The sequence below is a fragment of the Stegodyphus dumicola genome, chromosome 7 (assembly GCF_044657685.1).
Source record: "Stegodyphus dumicola isolate Sdum_Otavi_A_Nest chromosome 7, ASM4465768v1".
Taxonomy (NCBI): domain Eukaryota; kingdom Metazoa; phylum Arthropoda; class Arachnida; order Araneae; family Eresidae; genus Stegodyphus; species Stegodyphus dumicola.
The window spans coordinates 158,160,402-158,176,532 of NC_140774.1; the positions used below are offsets into that span (position 1 = coordinate 158,160,402).

Genomic DNA, 16,131 nt, shown 5'->3' on the forward strand with positions numbered 1-16,131 from the left:
TGCGTAAAGAAAAACAAATTGTAGAATTTTATATTAACAGCTAACTATAAATACATGGAAATTTGTGCTAACACCTGATGAGACGTGGGCACAAGACTTAATAAAAAATAATATCTATTTTCTGCTGTTTAACTGCAAATGGCTTCGTCAAGCGTGTGGAAATGTTTCCCCAAAGTTCCCAAAAACAATTCACGATAGTTGCAGAATTTAGTTACAACGGTAAATTAAATCTAAAAGAAATCTCGAGTAAGTCACTGTACTCGTAAGTAAAATATTTTAGAACTAATTTTGGAAGATGAAGTTCCAGCCTTACAGGGGAAGGACATCAGTAAATTTGAGCTTTACATATACAAAGCTTTTAGTCCTACGTCTAGGTCAAGTGCCGCTTATTTAGAAAAGATAGAATCAGAAACAGGAATATTTTATTCCTGTTTCTGATAAATGTGTCCCATTTAATGAAACACATGTAAAATCACACTCGACGCTTCTCCTATGGACTTTTACCCTTTCGGTTGTTAAAACGAGTTTTAGAAAAACGACAATCCAAGAACACTGAATGGACTTCAGAAAATGACTCAAGAGGAGTAGGATAAAATTTACATGACCGCAATAAGAAAAGGTTTACTTTCGCGCTAAATTCAAACTAAAGCCATAGACAAAAATCAAAACTGTGGAATAGAAGCAAACTGCGGCAAGAAATACTTTCTTTATATATAAAAATATCAAAATCCCTATCTTAAAATGCGAATGACCTTCTGTATTAATTAAATGTATTCTGTATTAATAAATTTAAAACATGAACTAGATCTTTCATGAATATATATATATATCTTTATGGCATCATAAGTGTTACATGTTCGAAGGTATTTTATGTCAAAATCGGATACTCTGAAGCTCCTCTTCTATGTTTTGATGTATATTGTCAACTTACAATTCTGTTCTTCTACGGCTTAGGTTCCAATGGATCTCCATTAATGAGAACTAAAGTCAGGTAATTTGCTGCAACTGGATTTCCAAGATCATGTTCCTGGGCAATCTGTTTTGGATCGATCCCTAGTCTCTGCAGTATAGGTATTTCGTCATTTACATCAACAGGATGTTCTTGGCAATATACGAAGAAAGTGTATCTTTGCTCAACTAGTAAAAAGAAAATAAATACAAATTTACACACACACAATCGCAAATTTTTTCAAAGTGTAATACAATACACAAATATTTTAAAGGATAATTTTAAGAAGTTCTTTGATTTTTATTGCTTGTATGAGGAGTAAAAACATGTTCTTGAAAAGTGTTTTTTAAAGAACTTTCTAAAAAATCTATTAAGATTAAAATCTAATGTACTTTGAAAATTAAACAAAAAGAAATGGTTACAGTAAAGAAAAAATTAATCATACACTTGTATGCTTAGAAAATTAAAAAAAAATTAATGAAGACTATTTAAGCGAATGAAATCCTCTCTGAAAAATATTTCATCAGTACTCAACACAATGAAAACTGACATGTATTAAAATAAAAAGCTAATTTTTCATTTTCTTTTACTAAGTGATACTTAAAGTCATGTTTAGTTGATTATTGTGCCATTTCGAAATTTCGTTTTATTTATTTCCAAGGACATTCAATTGGATTAACATTCTGATGACTGTAGAGGAGTTTCCAGAGTATGTGGTATGTGGTACAGCAAACAATCCTTCCCGGTTAGATTTGTGCGTTGGTGATATATCTTGTTAAAAGTAAAAATTTCCAGAAAGACCTAATTTTTGCACACTTTGTTTTAATTTAGTTGTAGTTTTATATATAATTTTATACCAGAATTTCTGACATCAAATGGTGTTTGGCTTGATTTGGTACTCATTCATGCAAGCAACTTGTCAAATCGAACAGAAGTATGTAGCCGATTGCATAACGAGCTCTTGCTATCGTAACAAAACAATTTGCATATGAGAAGACTGAAACTTTTAAGTGTATGAAGATTTTTTACTTTGCAGTTTTAAGTATTTTTGATGTTTTAACAAATATTTTTATATTAGTTTTTTTCCCCCATTTACGTAAAATATCTGTAGTTGCATTTTTATATTCCTGTTGCTTTGCTTCTTTTTTAAATTTCAAGCAAATTAGCAAAAAATAAATTGGCTTAAATAATTTTATGCTATACGAATATTTTCCCCTCACTATATGTTTCTGTGGCAGAGTGACATTTTGGGTATATCATTATTAAAACGGCCACGAAACAAGCTTTTGGCGATATTTTAAATCGAACATTAGAGACTGGGCGACTAAACATGGCGGCCGCTTTAACAATGAAGAACAAAACTCTGATTTTATGCTAAACGTCAGTGGCGTAGCTAGGGTGCGGCAAGGGGGGACATCTGTCCCCGGGCGAAGCATCCAGGCGGCGCCCAATTGATGCTACGAAATTTTTGGTACTATTCGGTTTTGAGGGCCGTAAACAATCGCCAAACTATTGTTGATGCCAGTGCTGCGAAAAATAATTGCGGCTACCCTAATACAAGAAAGGAAGTATAATAGTAAATAACTATCTAAGATTGATGTTTTAATTTAGATGAAAGGTTAATTTCATATAATACTTTTTTCATTATTATAATTTATATAAAAAAGGCTAAACATGACTGAATGGAAGCATAAGAGTAAATAACTATTTCAGATCATTATTATAATTTATATAAAAATTACTAAACATAACTGAATGGATGTCTGCATCGCTATTTCGCTACCGAGTTATCACTAAAGCATAATTTCATCTCGTTGGTTGTTCAAACATAATTTTCTATAATGAATGATGCTTTTTCTTTGAAAAAATTCTCGGTAAAGTGCAGAATCGTCCACTTATTTGTTTGTCGCTTTTTACAAGGGTAAAAACAATTTTTGTGCAATTCTGGGAATTTTTTTAAAGTGAAAATAGGTCGCTGTGTACATGGATACCGAGTATGTGCAATTCTTAAAACCGCGTCAAGCAGTGGGTGATTCTGCACTTTACCCAAAATTCTATTGCAGACTTTTCATCATGGGCAATTCCCAAATTGTTAAATCCATAGGATATCAAAAAAGGATTTTAAAATTAAACTAATGTTTCAATGGCGTCTTAAGAAATATAAAACTATATAATCTTACGCAATCTGAAATCAGCGCGTACGCTAGATTTGGTGCACTGTTAAATGGGCGCGTTTGCTAGATTTAGCGCTTTTGTGCATGCATTTTCGCTGCAATTTTTTTACGATCCTCAAAACGGAATAGTACCAAATATTTTAATGAAATGTTTTCCATTCTTGGCACACAGAGAGAGGCGCAAGTTCTTCAACTGCTCCCGAGCGCTAGAATTCTAGCTACGCCACTGCTAAAAGTTGACATATAAAGGCCAGAAGAAAACATTATACGTACAAAATACATTTAATGCTATTATTATAACAAAGCTTCCGAAACTGACTGAGCACTGCAATATTTCTAAATGAAATGGATAACAGTAATCATTTTGTTAGCATTGCTAGTAATCGTCTTAATAATAACATCAGTCATGTTAAAATAATAAATTCGTCAATCAAAAGTATATCAAGTTCAGCGGCGTTTTCTATTACCTCTATTTTGGCACACACACGTTCCATTATATAATCTACTTATTTTGGCCCCTCTACATTTCTGCCATATAAATATGTAAGAAAAATAAAGACTATTTAAAAGATTAAATTAGCAGCGTAAATTAATTTCCCTTCTCTATTCTAAAAATAGCAACATTTATTTGCACTGCGTCATTTCGAGAAAAATCTATGTCATATGACTCTTACGTAATTCTGGTGATGTAAATTGAACTAAAGCAGCCAATAATAATTTTACAGCAATATTAACTACTTAATCAAAATGCTTTGAGGACCAAATCTAACTCAGTTTGACTTAAGATTTCATTCTGAATATTACGCACTTGCTTTCCACGCTAGACTTCTGCTGCTGCTTTCTTGCTACAATGTTATCAAAAATGTAAGCTGACGACTTGTGTGTAGCCGCAACATGTTGCTGAAAATAAAACTGAAGATTTAATCTGCCTTCGCATCCAATTTCCTAGTCATTATGGATCAAAACTTCTACGCCATCAAAATTCCTGCTCCTGAATATATTACATATATTTGATTCACCTTATGCATAAGTTATTTCATAAGTGATGACCAATATATTTCAAATTATTATTAGAGGATTTGGATAATTATGTAACGTATTCGTGCACCTCGTTATTAAAAATAAACTGGCGTCTGAATATTTTATACTTTCTTGTTAAAGCACCCATTACATAATTCTTCGGTGACATCTGAAATTTGCGTTTTACTGATTGAGTTGTTAAGTTTTCCAGTTTTGGTGATTAAGCACGGTGACCGCGTGCAAAAGGAGGTATTGAATTTTGACTTTGGGCCATTATTATTACAAAGATGAAACCGTTCAAGAGCAAATGTGTTTGTGTTTTTTTTATTCGTGTTACACTTGCTTCCATAAAATGCGTGCAAGCACACTGAACTTTCTATTTCTGTACCATATTTGACTAGATATAAAAAATGGAATATTTTCTATTTCGTTACCAAAATGCAATATATTTAAAGCCGAAATATTTACTTACGATCTGGTGCGAAGGGCTGAATGTATTTAGCCCTTGCATCACCAGCTTGTCCACTAAAACCATTAGCCAATACATCTGTTGGAATATTATAAACCAGCCAGTGCAAGACTGGCATGCCAACAACAGGAACTGGACCTACAAAAGTGAAATATGATTTCAGTAATTAGCTTGATAATTTTAAAAACTAAGGAAGACTAAGGTCCAGAAGGGAATAATAAAAAGGGTAAAAATACTACATAAAATAGATCGCAAGGGAAACCCCTTTAACCATTAGATCTGAGTACATACAAGCAAATCAATAAATAATGTGGAAGTGAATAACATTTTCTAATATTTTTAATATTTTCGGTTACTTCATTGTTAGCTTATCCAGATATGAAACGGTTAATGTATTTATTTAAATATCAGTTACAACTTCGCCATGGCAAAATTTAGTTTAATATTTTATTGAAAAGTATAATACTATTGGCACGCCAAATGAAATTAGTAGAATTTAAGAAATAAAAACAAACTAGCCTTAAAAATTAATATATTCAGGAGCCAGCTTTTCGAAACACGGAATGGCTGAAAGCCGATTCCTAGTTCTTAATGGTCATTTATATTGTTTTAATTCGTTTATTATGTTAAGATATTTTTACTTAGCATCTAAGGCACTTTTAAAAGAGTTTCAGTCGATTGAATACATTAAGAAAATGAAAAGGAAAGTAAACCTACTTACCAAAACCAAATAAAAGAACTGTAGCTAACTTACAAGCCCCATTCACATCGTAAGTTAGAGTGGGTCTTTTAGCAACAGTCACAATCGAAATTCTATTTCCACACTCCACTGGTATATCCGGTGGATAAATAATCTAAGAAAAAAGAACAAAAAAAGTCTGCATTAAACAGGTACATGAGAACTTAAACCTTATGAAACTAATACTTCTATTAGTTGTATAAAATAACTGCATGAAATCTTAAAATTTTAGGTTACTTTTATTTGTGTAACACATGTTTACAATCCTTTATTGCAATTAAACCTAATTTTATTTTTCTCTCATCAAACTATTTTATGTAAAAAGTACGGCGAAGATTAAAAAAAAAAATTCCTTTTTGCCTTAAATGGAGAATCACTGCCACGAAGGATAAAAAAATTCTTTCTTTCAACAATATCTGAACGAACAGTTAGTTATACTGCTACCGTAATTGATCGTTTTTTTTTTAAAGAAATCCTTTGATTTACCTATAAGTAGTAAGCTATCAGCTTTGAATGTGGTTTTGCCGTGAACGAAATCAGATTTATTATATTATGATGTAGGGTTTATATTTATTTTAACTAACATTTATTTTAAGTTTAAACTATCTTTCCTGTCAAGCCTTACTTTCCCCTGGAATTGCCAATGCCAGAGTATGTAAATTTTAGTAGAACGCGCAAGGATTCAAATTATCAGCGGAAGTATTCTGAGTTAAATAGAAAGGAAACGAGTTCGAAAGGGTGCTTTCTTGCTTCGCGAGTGTGGAGGTGGCTAGTTAGAAATTGAAGAACCACGCGTTTCGGCCTGTGTGCTTGCCTCGGCAAATTGTTAATCTTTCAACGTAATATTCAGAGTTGCTGAATTATCAGCGGTATTTTAGAACGCGGTGAGGTTAGTTACGTTTAGAGAGCCTCGTAGTTAGTCACTTGTTATTATCTCTTTTTAGTTTCTTATTTTTATTTTACCGCCGGGTCGGCGTAGTTTGTGAGCGTCAAGAGCACGCATTTGTAACTTCGAAAATTGAATAAAAGGGATTTAAACCCTTCTCAAGACTTTGGTCTATTTCCAGCTCTCAGCAGTCACCACTTTGTTGCGTGCAGGTTGGAAGCGCGCAACTTTACAACGAGATTAAAATGTTTTAGGAATTTACAAATTTTAAGTAACGTTTAAAGTTTACAGAAACTAGGAAAAACATTAAAATCACCACTTCCTTAATCTACAAACTATTCTTGCCTATACAACGTAAGTGTACTTCTTCTCAAGAATTTTCATCGGGCGTGTCATAGATTCAACGAGATGTTAGTAGGTATCTTTTTATGTTTTCGATTTTATGATTGCAATAAAATTTTTCATTTTCTATAAATTACATTCCTGGGATGGCACTGCTCCTAATCGTATCTTCAACTAAAACAAAATACTCTAGCATTGATTTATGTCGAATGAATACGAAGGTCGACACAATTTAAAAAAATTCCTTGCTATGTTTCTGAAATCATTTCTTCGTGATATGATACTGAGCTTTAACTTTCCTGTATTATCAAACATTATCTCTGCCACTGAGTATAGACAAAGTAGTGAGGTCATAACATGTAGCACCGGTTTTCGTCAAAGACGATTTTCAAGTAGGCATAGGTATTCTGAGTTTATTCTATAGGACTAGACCAACACACCCCTTTTATCCTTCTGGATTATTTCCACAGTATATCCAAATAAATAGCATGGACTTGATTATTTGATTATGGTAAAGTACATTAGGATTATCAGTCTAAGGTGAGAGGTACTTTGGTGGTAGACTTTCTAAGCAAAACTGGCTCGTATTCACGTTAGCCATAGATAAAACTAGATAATTGCTCGTGAAACTAGTCTGTTCATTGGAATTTGTACCCATGCCGAAACGTACGTGTTCAGCGGTCTTATCCATTGAATCATTGGTGGCTTTGTATCCAAATGCAAAAAAATCCTTTGATAAACGTCATTCACGATGCTTGCTGGTCCCATAGCATAAAAAACATTGTTTAACCATCTGACCTTCCTCATGTCTCATGTTATCAAAATCTGATTATTGAAAGCGCATGACAAACCTTTGCAAATGTGAAAAGCTTCCAGCCTAGGAAGAGGAATGAATCTGCGATTGCTATAAGACTCATATCCAAAAGCATCCAGTGCACTATTTGCTTGGAACAAAACCTTATATTATAGAAGTGTCGGTTGTTTAAGTGTTCACCAAAATCGATACTGATAATACATCCGCCCAAATCATCCTTTTAGATCTCCAGAGGAAAATATTATACCTTAGGACTCAGCAGTTTCTACAGTTGACCTTATCTCAATAGTCTGAGTTTTATCTATTATCAATTATTCTATTAACTGTTACGTATATACACACATTACATGATGTGTACAGCAGACCAAAATAGCTGTTGCGGTGATGCTTTTGTTAACGTGTTTAACCGTAACAGATGATACCATAATACCTTTCGAATCTTTAGTATTAAAATATCAATTAAAAGAGTTTTGAATTCAGTAGATAATACACTAGCTCTGCATTCACGTTCAACATCCTTAAGCATTATAAAAGTATGACTGTATTGTTCTTATGTTTTGAAAGGTCTAAATATCATGAAAGTAGACATTTCTAACGAACAGAATTTAGTAATTAGCGTTAAAGAGTTTTCTTCATTTAAGTCAAAAGTAACTTTACGTTATATTACAAAACTAGCAGGTGGGTTCTAGAAACATATCTCTCAATGTCGGAAATAATTGTCGTATAATTAAGTACTCCCTTTTGTCATTAAATAAAAACTATGCATGATTTTTTACGTGAACTCTAAACTGTATTTAGTTTTCTTACTAAATATATGCATATATAAGTTCATTTCTGATTTTTACAAGTTCATATATCTGTTCTCAAATATATACACAACTGAATTGGTTTTGAAGCAAAATTTGTGAAAATAATTGAATTTAAAGTAAATTTTTACCTTTAAATCTGTTGAGTTCACGTCTTCAGCAAATGTAGGAAGGATTCCAACTTCTTTCAGTTTTTGGTAACAACTGTCACTAGATGCTAAACGCAGTAAGACACTGTAAAACAAGATTTTGACTGCCATAATAGAAATACCTGACATTCGCATCTGGAAAAAATAAATAAAATAAATAAATTATCTGAAAGCTTTCAGATTTTATATTATGCCCAAAGGGACGTATTTTTAACGTTTTGTGTGTTACATTTATTTATTAAACATGTTCTTTGCACTCAAACCATCAAATTTATTTCAAGAGAAGTATCCCAAAATAATTTAGAAAGAGCATATATCTTTAGTATTTCCGATACACAATCTCGCGCGCTAGAGGATTTTTTTTTTTTTTCTTTCGTACAGTGTTGCTATTGCTCGCTTTGAAATTGTTGAATTTGTTAATCAAAAATTCGTTAAAGTTTTACAGAATATGAAATAGATAATAAAACAAATTCCAAATTTGGGCTTCCAGCTGCCCATATTGGAGTGGAGGACTACGTTATTCAAAATTTGATTTCTCTAGGTACCGTTTGTTTTTCACAGTGCGAGAAACATACATACATTCATGCAGCCTCTTCATTATTTAATTTCTTTAAATATAGCGTAGGGCTTTAATATTTAGTGGAAACAACTTGAAAAGTGAAATACCGTTTATAGTGAACCAACGCAAAATGACAAAACGAAATTGATAGGCCTTCTGAGCGAATTGCCTCTTTGGGCTAAAACAAAATTAGCAGTTTTATGAAGATGAATATGGAAATATTTAAAGAAATATGAAATTAAGTTATGTGTTAACTTAAAGCTATTTTTAGAACTCATCGTATACTTCAGTATAACTTTTAAGCGTCAGAATACCTGGTATGACTTCTAGAGATTTTACTGTATTTTAAAATAGCAAGGATTATATTCTACTAAGCACTGAAATTGCGGAAAGTAAAATTAAGAATTCCGTAAAAATCATTTTACTGGTTAAAAGTTTAAATATTGTAGCTACATCTACATCTAACAAGAAGATAGAGATTTAGATTGGGACACTTTCACTTCACAATTTCTGTACTAAACTGCATTTATAGTTGCACTCCAGTCTGGATCTGTGCACCTATAATTTAAGTATAAGAAACAATCCGCAAAGACTGTGAGTGGTTGCAAAGCTTATGTTCCTTTCAACACTCCGGCAATATCGTGTCAAGCGCAACCTCAGCATTTGTCATTAATTCGTTTCCAAGAATTCATTCCTACGAATACCATTTCACTTCAGTACGCAAAATATTTCCAAACCCAGTTTGTCGATACCAATAGGAAGAAAGAGGATCACAAGATAGGATGCATTATGAATTCTGCCTGCCAAATATGGGAGCGTGCAGCAGATAAAACATCTAAATATTGCAAAATAAAGCTGCTACGAGAAGTAACCAATGCCCCATGTTACGTTCGCAACCACGGCCTCCAACTTCAATAAATAAAATTATCACATTCAGAATACAATAAGTTCTTTCAGTTTCTCTGTCCTCAGTCCTCCAAATCATCCAATCAACACAAAATCAGAAATTATCTTTAACGAGAAAATATACATCTAGCACGCCTTCTATGCTCATCATTGGCTATGCTCACCACGTTAGCTACTAGTGTTTCTACAAACTGAAATCATGATCTGATTTCAAAGACACTCTCCCTCAACGCGTCGTTCAGGCAACGAAACTACTTAATTTTCCAGCTCTCTGGGGTCTCTCGCATTTTAGCTGGATTGGAAAGTGATCTCTGCTTGAAGGATAATAAATATCAACTAAATATCAGTCATCCAGTGACTTAAGTAAGACAGTTAACTGCTTATAGGTAGTTTCTGAAAATGTGTGATTTTACCACCGCTTTCTTAAAAAAGTGAGCAAAGTTTAAATTGTAAATCATTTCTACTTATGTTCTCTATGAATGTGGGTACTTGGATAACAATAATTATCATTTCGTTAACAGTAAAATATTAACTTTTTCTCTTGGGCATAGCCAGGACCCGAATTAAGGGGGATGGCAAGCAATCTTAAATCACATAAGAGGAGCTGAGATGTAACTCGTACGTGTATCAGTGGATGATCTGATAAAACTACTGATCACTGGTCATTCGATTTAGGAGCTAACTGATTGGCTACATAAAAGTTCTCGTGTTTTTTCTGATGTATTATAACGTGAAAATAAGCCAGTTTTCCTTAGAAAATTCTCCTCTTTAGGTAGATAGCCATCACATGCTTTGTTGCTATCAAATAAAAGAGAAAATAAATAATGAACTAGAACAATGAGCTTAAGAAGAATGTTGAAATATAAGAAATAAGAATACAGGAACTCCTGAATTTTTTATTGAGTTTATAAATTATAATACAAAACCTTTTCTTCTACCTGAATAAAATCTGGTAAGAACTTTCTTTTTTTGTTTCTATTCTTCTTTCTTGAACAAACTTTCGATGCTTAATATGCACAGCCCATTCAAGTGATTCTCTGTTGTTGATAAGTGCAATCAAGTTTTTATTCTGTGCAAGTTACTAAGCAGTACTTGTAGTACATGATTGAATGATTGAAACAAAGACATAAAAAGAGCATATTTCGTTTCTGGAAAAAAAATAGTTATCACTTTCTTACCAAGTCTTCCATTATTGGAGGTGTTAAGGCAATAAGAATTAGTATTCATAAATTTGTAGGACTAATTTCGAAGGTTTAGATATAGAACCTTCTTCTTCGGTTGCAGAAGTGCGCTGATTCTTGTTATTTTAATACCTCCAATAATCGTTATTCGGGGCGTTATTTTAACTCAGAGAAAGTGTTCCATTATTAACTCCTTCATGTCCATGATTTTCAGTTTCCTCTTCTTCAGTTCAGAATTAGTCCTAAGCACACGGTAAATTCCGGAAACCGAAAGAAACATTTCGTCGAACTAGGCTTGCTATATAGCAAGCATAAGTAAAGATTAATAAAAATAAGTGTAATTTCTCACTGAAATAGTATTTTTCTACTTTAAATTCTCGAAATCAAAATTGGTAATCAAGCTATGCCAACATGGCTCCTGGCAATTCTTTATTGAATTGCTGTCCATTAAAAACTGCTCTTCTTTCTTCTGATCTGGAATATGTTAATTGCCCTTCGTTGGAAGATTATGAGAGGTTCGGAGGGCGAAAGAATGTTTCCATTGCTCTGAGAAAACATCTGGGCATCGATCGAACAGGCTGGTGTTCCAGTTTGGATATAACTGATTTCAAATACATGTTTAATTTCGTCAGAAATGGTTACAAAACAAAAATGAGTGAGTCACTTAAAAACCTGAGAATTCTGTGTTCTATGTCGGCAACATGATCAATTAATCAATTTATAGAGTAAGGGGTTTTTAATAACATAACTTCGAGAGAAATTTTCACTTGAAGTTAAGGAACTTTATATTGAACAAAATGAAGTATAGTAAAAATTTCATTAATTAACTTTTGGTTAGACGAAAGACTATATGAAAAGTTATATTTTATTACTTACACAACCCTTCTCACCTACTATGCAATTGTTGTTTAAAAAAAATACAGCCTTTTTTTGAGAAATCTTATAATTGAATGCATATTGCGTCCAGAGCTAATATTTTAGAAAATAAGCCAGAAAATTCCTTTTTTCCAAGACACTTCATTTTCAGTAAATGAATTGAAATAAATTTCCATTATTTTCAAATTTGTGGCGTAGTTCTCCAACGCGTTGAAAACGGATACTCAACCTGCTTTCAAGATTTTCAGCTTTTAAAATTTAAAATCTGTGGTAAATGTTTCTAGAAAAACTGGTTACATAAGTACAGAAGAAGCATTTAGGTGTTAATTTTTTTTTTGGCGGCAATCGAACCCGGATCTGGACGATTAATTGCTCAGTAATTGGATTTTATACAAATAACTGGTCTATAAATTAAATGAGTTAAAGAGAAGCATGAAAAAATTATCTTATAGTACTCTTTTTTTTATAAAAATTGTAAATTTAAAGAACTTTGATTATAAAGCTTGCGATATAAATGTATGTGTAAGGTTCTAATATAAATGTAAATGCATATTGTAAGGTTTTAAATGTGTATTATAAGAAGGACTCGTAATAATGTTGTGCAAGTTTTTGAATAATTCGTAGTTTTTTATTTCAGTAAATCATGGCATATTATTATCGAAATTTAGTTTTATATGTTCATCTACTTTTCTGTCTGACTGCTAATCTGTAACGAAACACAAAATACAGTTTGTATATATTCTCTACCAATCTAGGGCTTCTTTCCTTAGTTCTGTATTTTACACGTTTCCTCTTAATCTTGTATTTTATATAGAATATTTCTTCTCTATATAGTTTTATTCTCGCCAATACAAAGGCCATCAGCACTTGCTAAAGTGATAGTACATCCGACTAGCACTGGAAGAGTCTTGGTTTCCTTTCCGCATAATTGATTTTTCACGTTTTCTGCCTTGAAAAAACATAATGCTTCTACAAACTCATCCCCAAAAAGAAAAGCATAATTAAGACCAACTGATGTTTTATTTTATCGCAAAATCGAGATCCCAATTTTCGCTATTCTTAAAATTTGTTGACTTATATGTAGATTAAAAAAAGGAGGTAAATTTTGACTTTTCCACCGCCCAGACGGTTTAGTTTACAATGTCATAAATGCTTAATATTTATTTTAATTTCATAATTTCTTCCAAATATTTTAGTTAAATGGCAACATTTGGGTTCAATGCAAGTTTTATTTTCAAGTACCTTTGCATCGTTAATGGTTAGTGTCATATATAAGGAGAAAAATTGTTTTAAGCAATATTCTATTTAGCGATGATGCTGTTTCGAGTTGAATATTATATCAACAAGTTTCAGAGAAACTGAAGGATTGAAAATTAACGCCTCAGTATTATACAGCCCTCTTTTCGTGATTCTTATCATTATCAGTATTATATAACTCCCTTCACTCATTAGAACCAAATTATTTTTAAGAGTAAATAAGGGAATTACAGAAAGAGTTTTTATTTTCTTAATTATTTACTATCATAAATATTTCAATTAGTAACTAACTAATGGATAAATACTTATAATAACTAACGAAAAAATGCTTGCTTGGAAAAGCAAAAGAATAATTATAAATGAAAATTTAATTCAATTTCTACCTTTTTCTTCATCACAATTATTAAACTGATTACTATTACTATATTATTGAGTTTTCGTCTATTGCATTAAGCTGGCAGCTTAACTTTAAGTTTAAAAATGGTATATTCTGTGCATACCAAACGTAGTTAGGGATTACATAATTCTGTTACGAAGATGAGATGAAAATGTACATACCGAAAAATACGAAATATTCATGCTTGATAAACGGAGAACCTTTATTACTGTATTTTTATAAAATGTCACTCTTTTGAGCTCTCTGACCTACGTTTTTTAAATTAAAGAAATATCTCTTTCCAAGAACTTAAGTGAAGTAGATACAAGTATGCTGTCATTATTTATTGTCTCAGCAGTTTTTGAAAGAGGAATAAAACCGCATGACTAATCAAAAAATAATCATTGTCATACATTTTAATACATGTAACTTCTTGTTGCGCATTAAAATGCGAAACTAATACGGAAGTCATTTCACATGAAAGCTTTGTTTTCTTCCATATGATGCAATCTCCTTTCTATACAAAATTTTTTGCCTTGTTTAAACTGTGGACCCATGGATCTAAATGAGTAATAATTAGTAAAAATTAAAAAAAAAAAAATTAAAAAAATCTGAAACCTTTCAGATTTATATTTAGATTAAACTTATTTTAGATTTATATTATATTACCCTCAAACGGGCGTTTTTTTTTTCTTTCATTTGCAGACGTATATGCATATTTGGGCTAACGCCACATTGTGCTAAAAGTATTTCAGCATATCTTTTGAATTTCTAATCGACAGTCTAGCGCACTGGAGATAAAAATGCTTTATTCCCTACACCTATAGTGTTGCCACTGTTCGCTTTCAAATCGTGCTTTTGAAATTCGTTAAAATTTTACAAAATATGAAACAGACAATTAAACAAATTCCAAATTCGGCTTACAGTTGCCCATGATCGGACAGATGACTTTCAAAATTTGTTAACTCTAGGTACCGTTGTTTTTTCACAGTGTGAGAAACATACATACATTCATATAGATTCTTCATTATTTAGTTTCTTTAAATATAATACAGAGCAATAAGAGTTGTGGCAACAATTTTAAAAGTGATTCGACGCAAAATGCCGTTTTGAGACTAATAGCTCTTCTGGGCTAATATTCGTCTCATTCGTAAACCTAAGTTTACGACTTTCTCAAATTTTTTAAAAGTTCGTTTCCTATTAAAAGCATATATCTGTTTGAAACCAACAAAGAAACAGGTAAAATAGTAGAATCTTATATCTTGAACCGGTGATTAAACATCTTTGAAAAATTTTTTGCTCTGTGATTTGCCAAAATATTAACTTCTGAATTCACATGACAGATATACCAGCATAATTTGGAAACAGTAAGATGATATGAAACGATTCTAAGATTTATAGAATTTGGCGAAAATCCTAGACTTGAATATTTTAAGCGTCTTTATAACAATATTTACATTTTAGAAATAAATATTACTTCTGGCTATCGCATCAATACTTTAATGAGTAATATAAAACTCGCAAGTTGTAGCAATGAAAGAATATTTTTTAATTAAATCGAAAGCAATTACAATTTTCTTGCGTTTACTGTAGGTAAAGCCAATAATTATTTAAGTACTATATGCCAAGCCTATAACAAAGAAATTATTGAAAAGGAGCTCAGTATTACTATTGAAATATTCCTACATCGAACTTTCAGTGAATTCTGTTCTCTTTTCCTTAACATAGCAACGCCAGATTATTTATGTTTACTTAGGTAATACTAATTTTCATGTCTGGTGCGAGCAAAATGTTACGCTATCGCAGTGCGAAAAAACGTTTATAAAATTACGCTAGTTATTACATAATTTTATTTATCACTAATAATTTTTTTTACTCACATCCTTTTCTTTTCTTCGTCTAGATTTCACCGGGCGACTTCAATAAATGTTTTGATGATATTTTGGATCCACTAATGTAAAAATCACCAAAACTATGCAGTTTACTGCAAGATTTTCTTTTGTCCAAGGTAATCACTTAACAGAAATATTTTATATTAGCATATGCTAAGAAAATTATTATATTTAAAAGAGTGCTAAATTTATATTTGTTTTTTATATTCCATTTTTGCTCGTAACGAGCCCAGCGGTGCCAGTGTATAGCGAAAGGATGGAGAGAAACATCACACAATCATAGTGTTTTAAATCCCTCTTTTGTTGCTAAGACTAGAGTTGGAAGTCCATAGGTAGAGTAACCGGTAATGAATTTCATAACTATAATAGTCTAGAAATAAAATTGATAGACGGTTGCCACGCATAATTTCGAAATTCAGATCTTCAGCTGTAGTGTGGTATACGCAGTTGATGAGTTTTATTTTTGTCCATTTTGGAAATCTAGGAGGACTTTAAGGGCTCTAGGAGGACCACAGAGAAACGACAAAATAAATAATTAAATAGCATACACAATAATGAAAAGATTTGAGATCATGAGCTTCATCTGTGGCGGTTACCAATGCCAGGCTTCTGTTGTGCAAGTTTGCATTAATATGGCTTCGTTAATCGATATCATTCGGTTATGTTACACAATCATTCGGTTATGTCACACAATTGATAAGCGTGTCGGACCATTGTTCAGTGTTCTGATTTTTGG

General features: G+C 32.0%; 1 protein-coding gene across 2 annotated transcripts in view; it reads right to left on the reverse strand.

The window, feature by feature from the left end:
- Nucleotides 1-691: 691 nt before the first annotated feature.
- Nucleotides 692-16,131, reverse strand: part of LOC118186427 (26 kDa secreted antigen-like) — a 36,124-nt gene continuing 20,684 nt past the window's right edge. The window contains exons 1-5 of one of the 2 annotated variants that reach the window (XM_035356514.2): nt 13,686-13,840; nt 8,331-8,483; nt 5,334-5,466; nt 4,616-4,750; nt 692-1,137 (exon numbers count right to left, since the gene is read on the reverse strand). In XM_035356514.2, coding sequence (XP_035212405.1) covers nt 944-1,137; nt 4,616-4,750; nt 5,334-5,466; nt 8,331-8,483; nt 13,686-13,706 — 636 coding nt within the window. In that variant the 5' untranslated portion in view covers nt 13,707-13,840 and the 3' untranslated portion in view covers nt 692-943. Of the gene's footprint in view, nt 1,138-4,615; nt 4,751-5,333; nt 5,467-8,330; nt 8,484-13,685; nt 13,841-16,131 lie in introns of those variants that run through there. The other variant, XM_085820975.1, reaches the window with a different exon arrangement.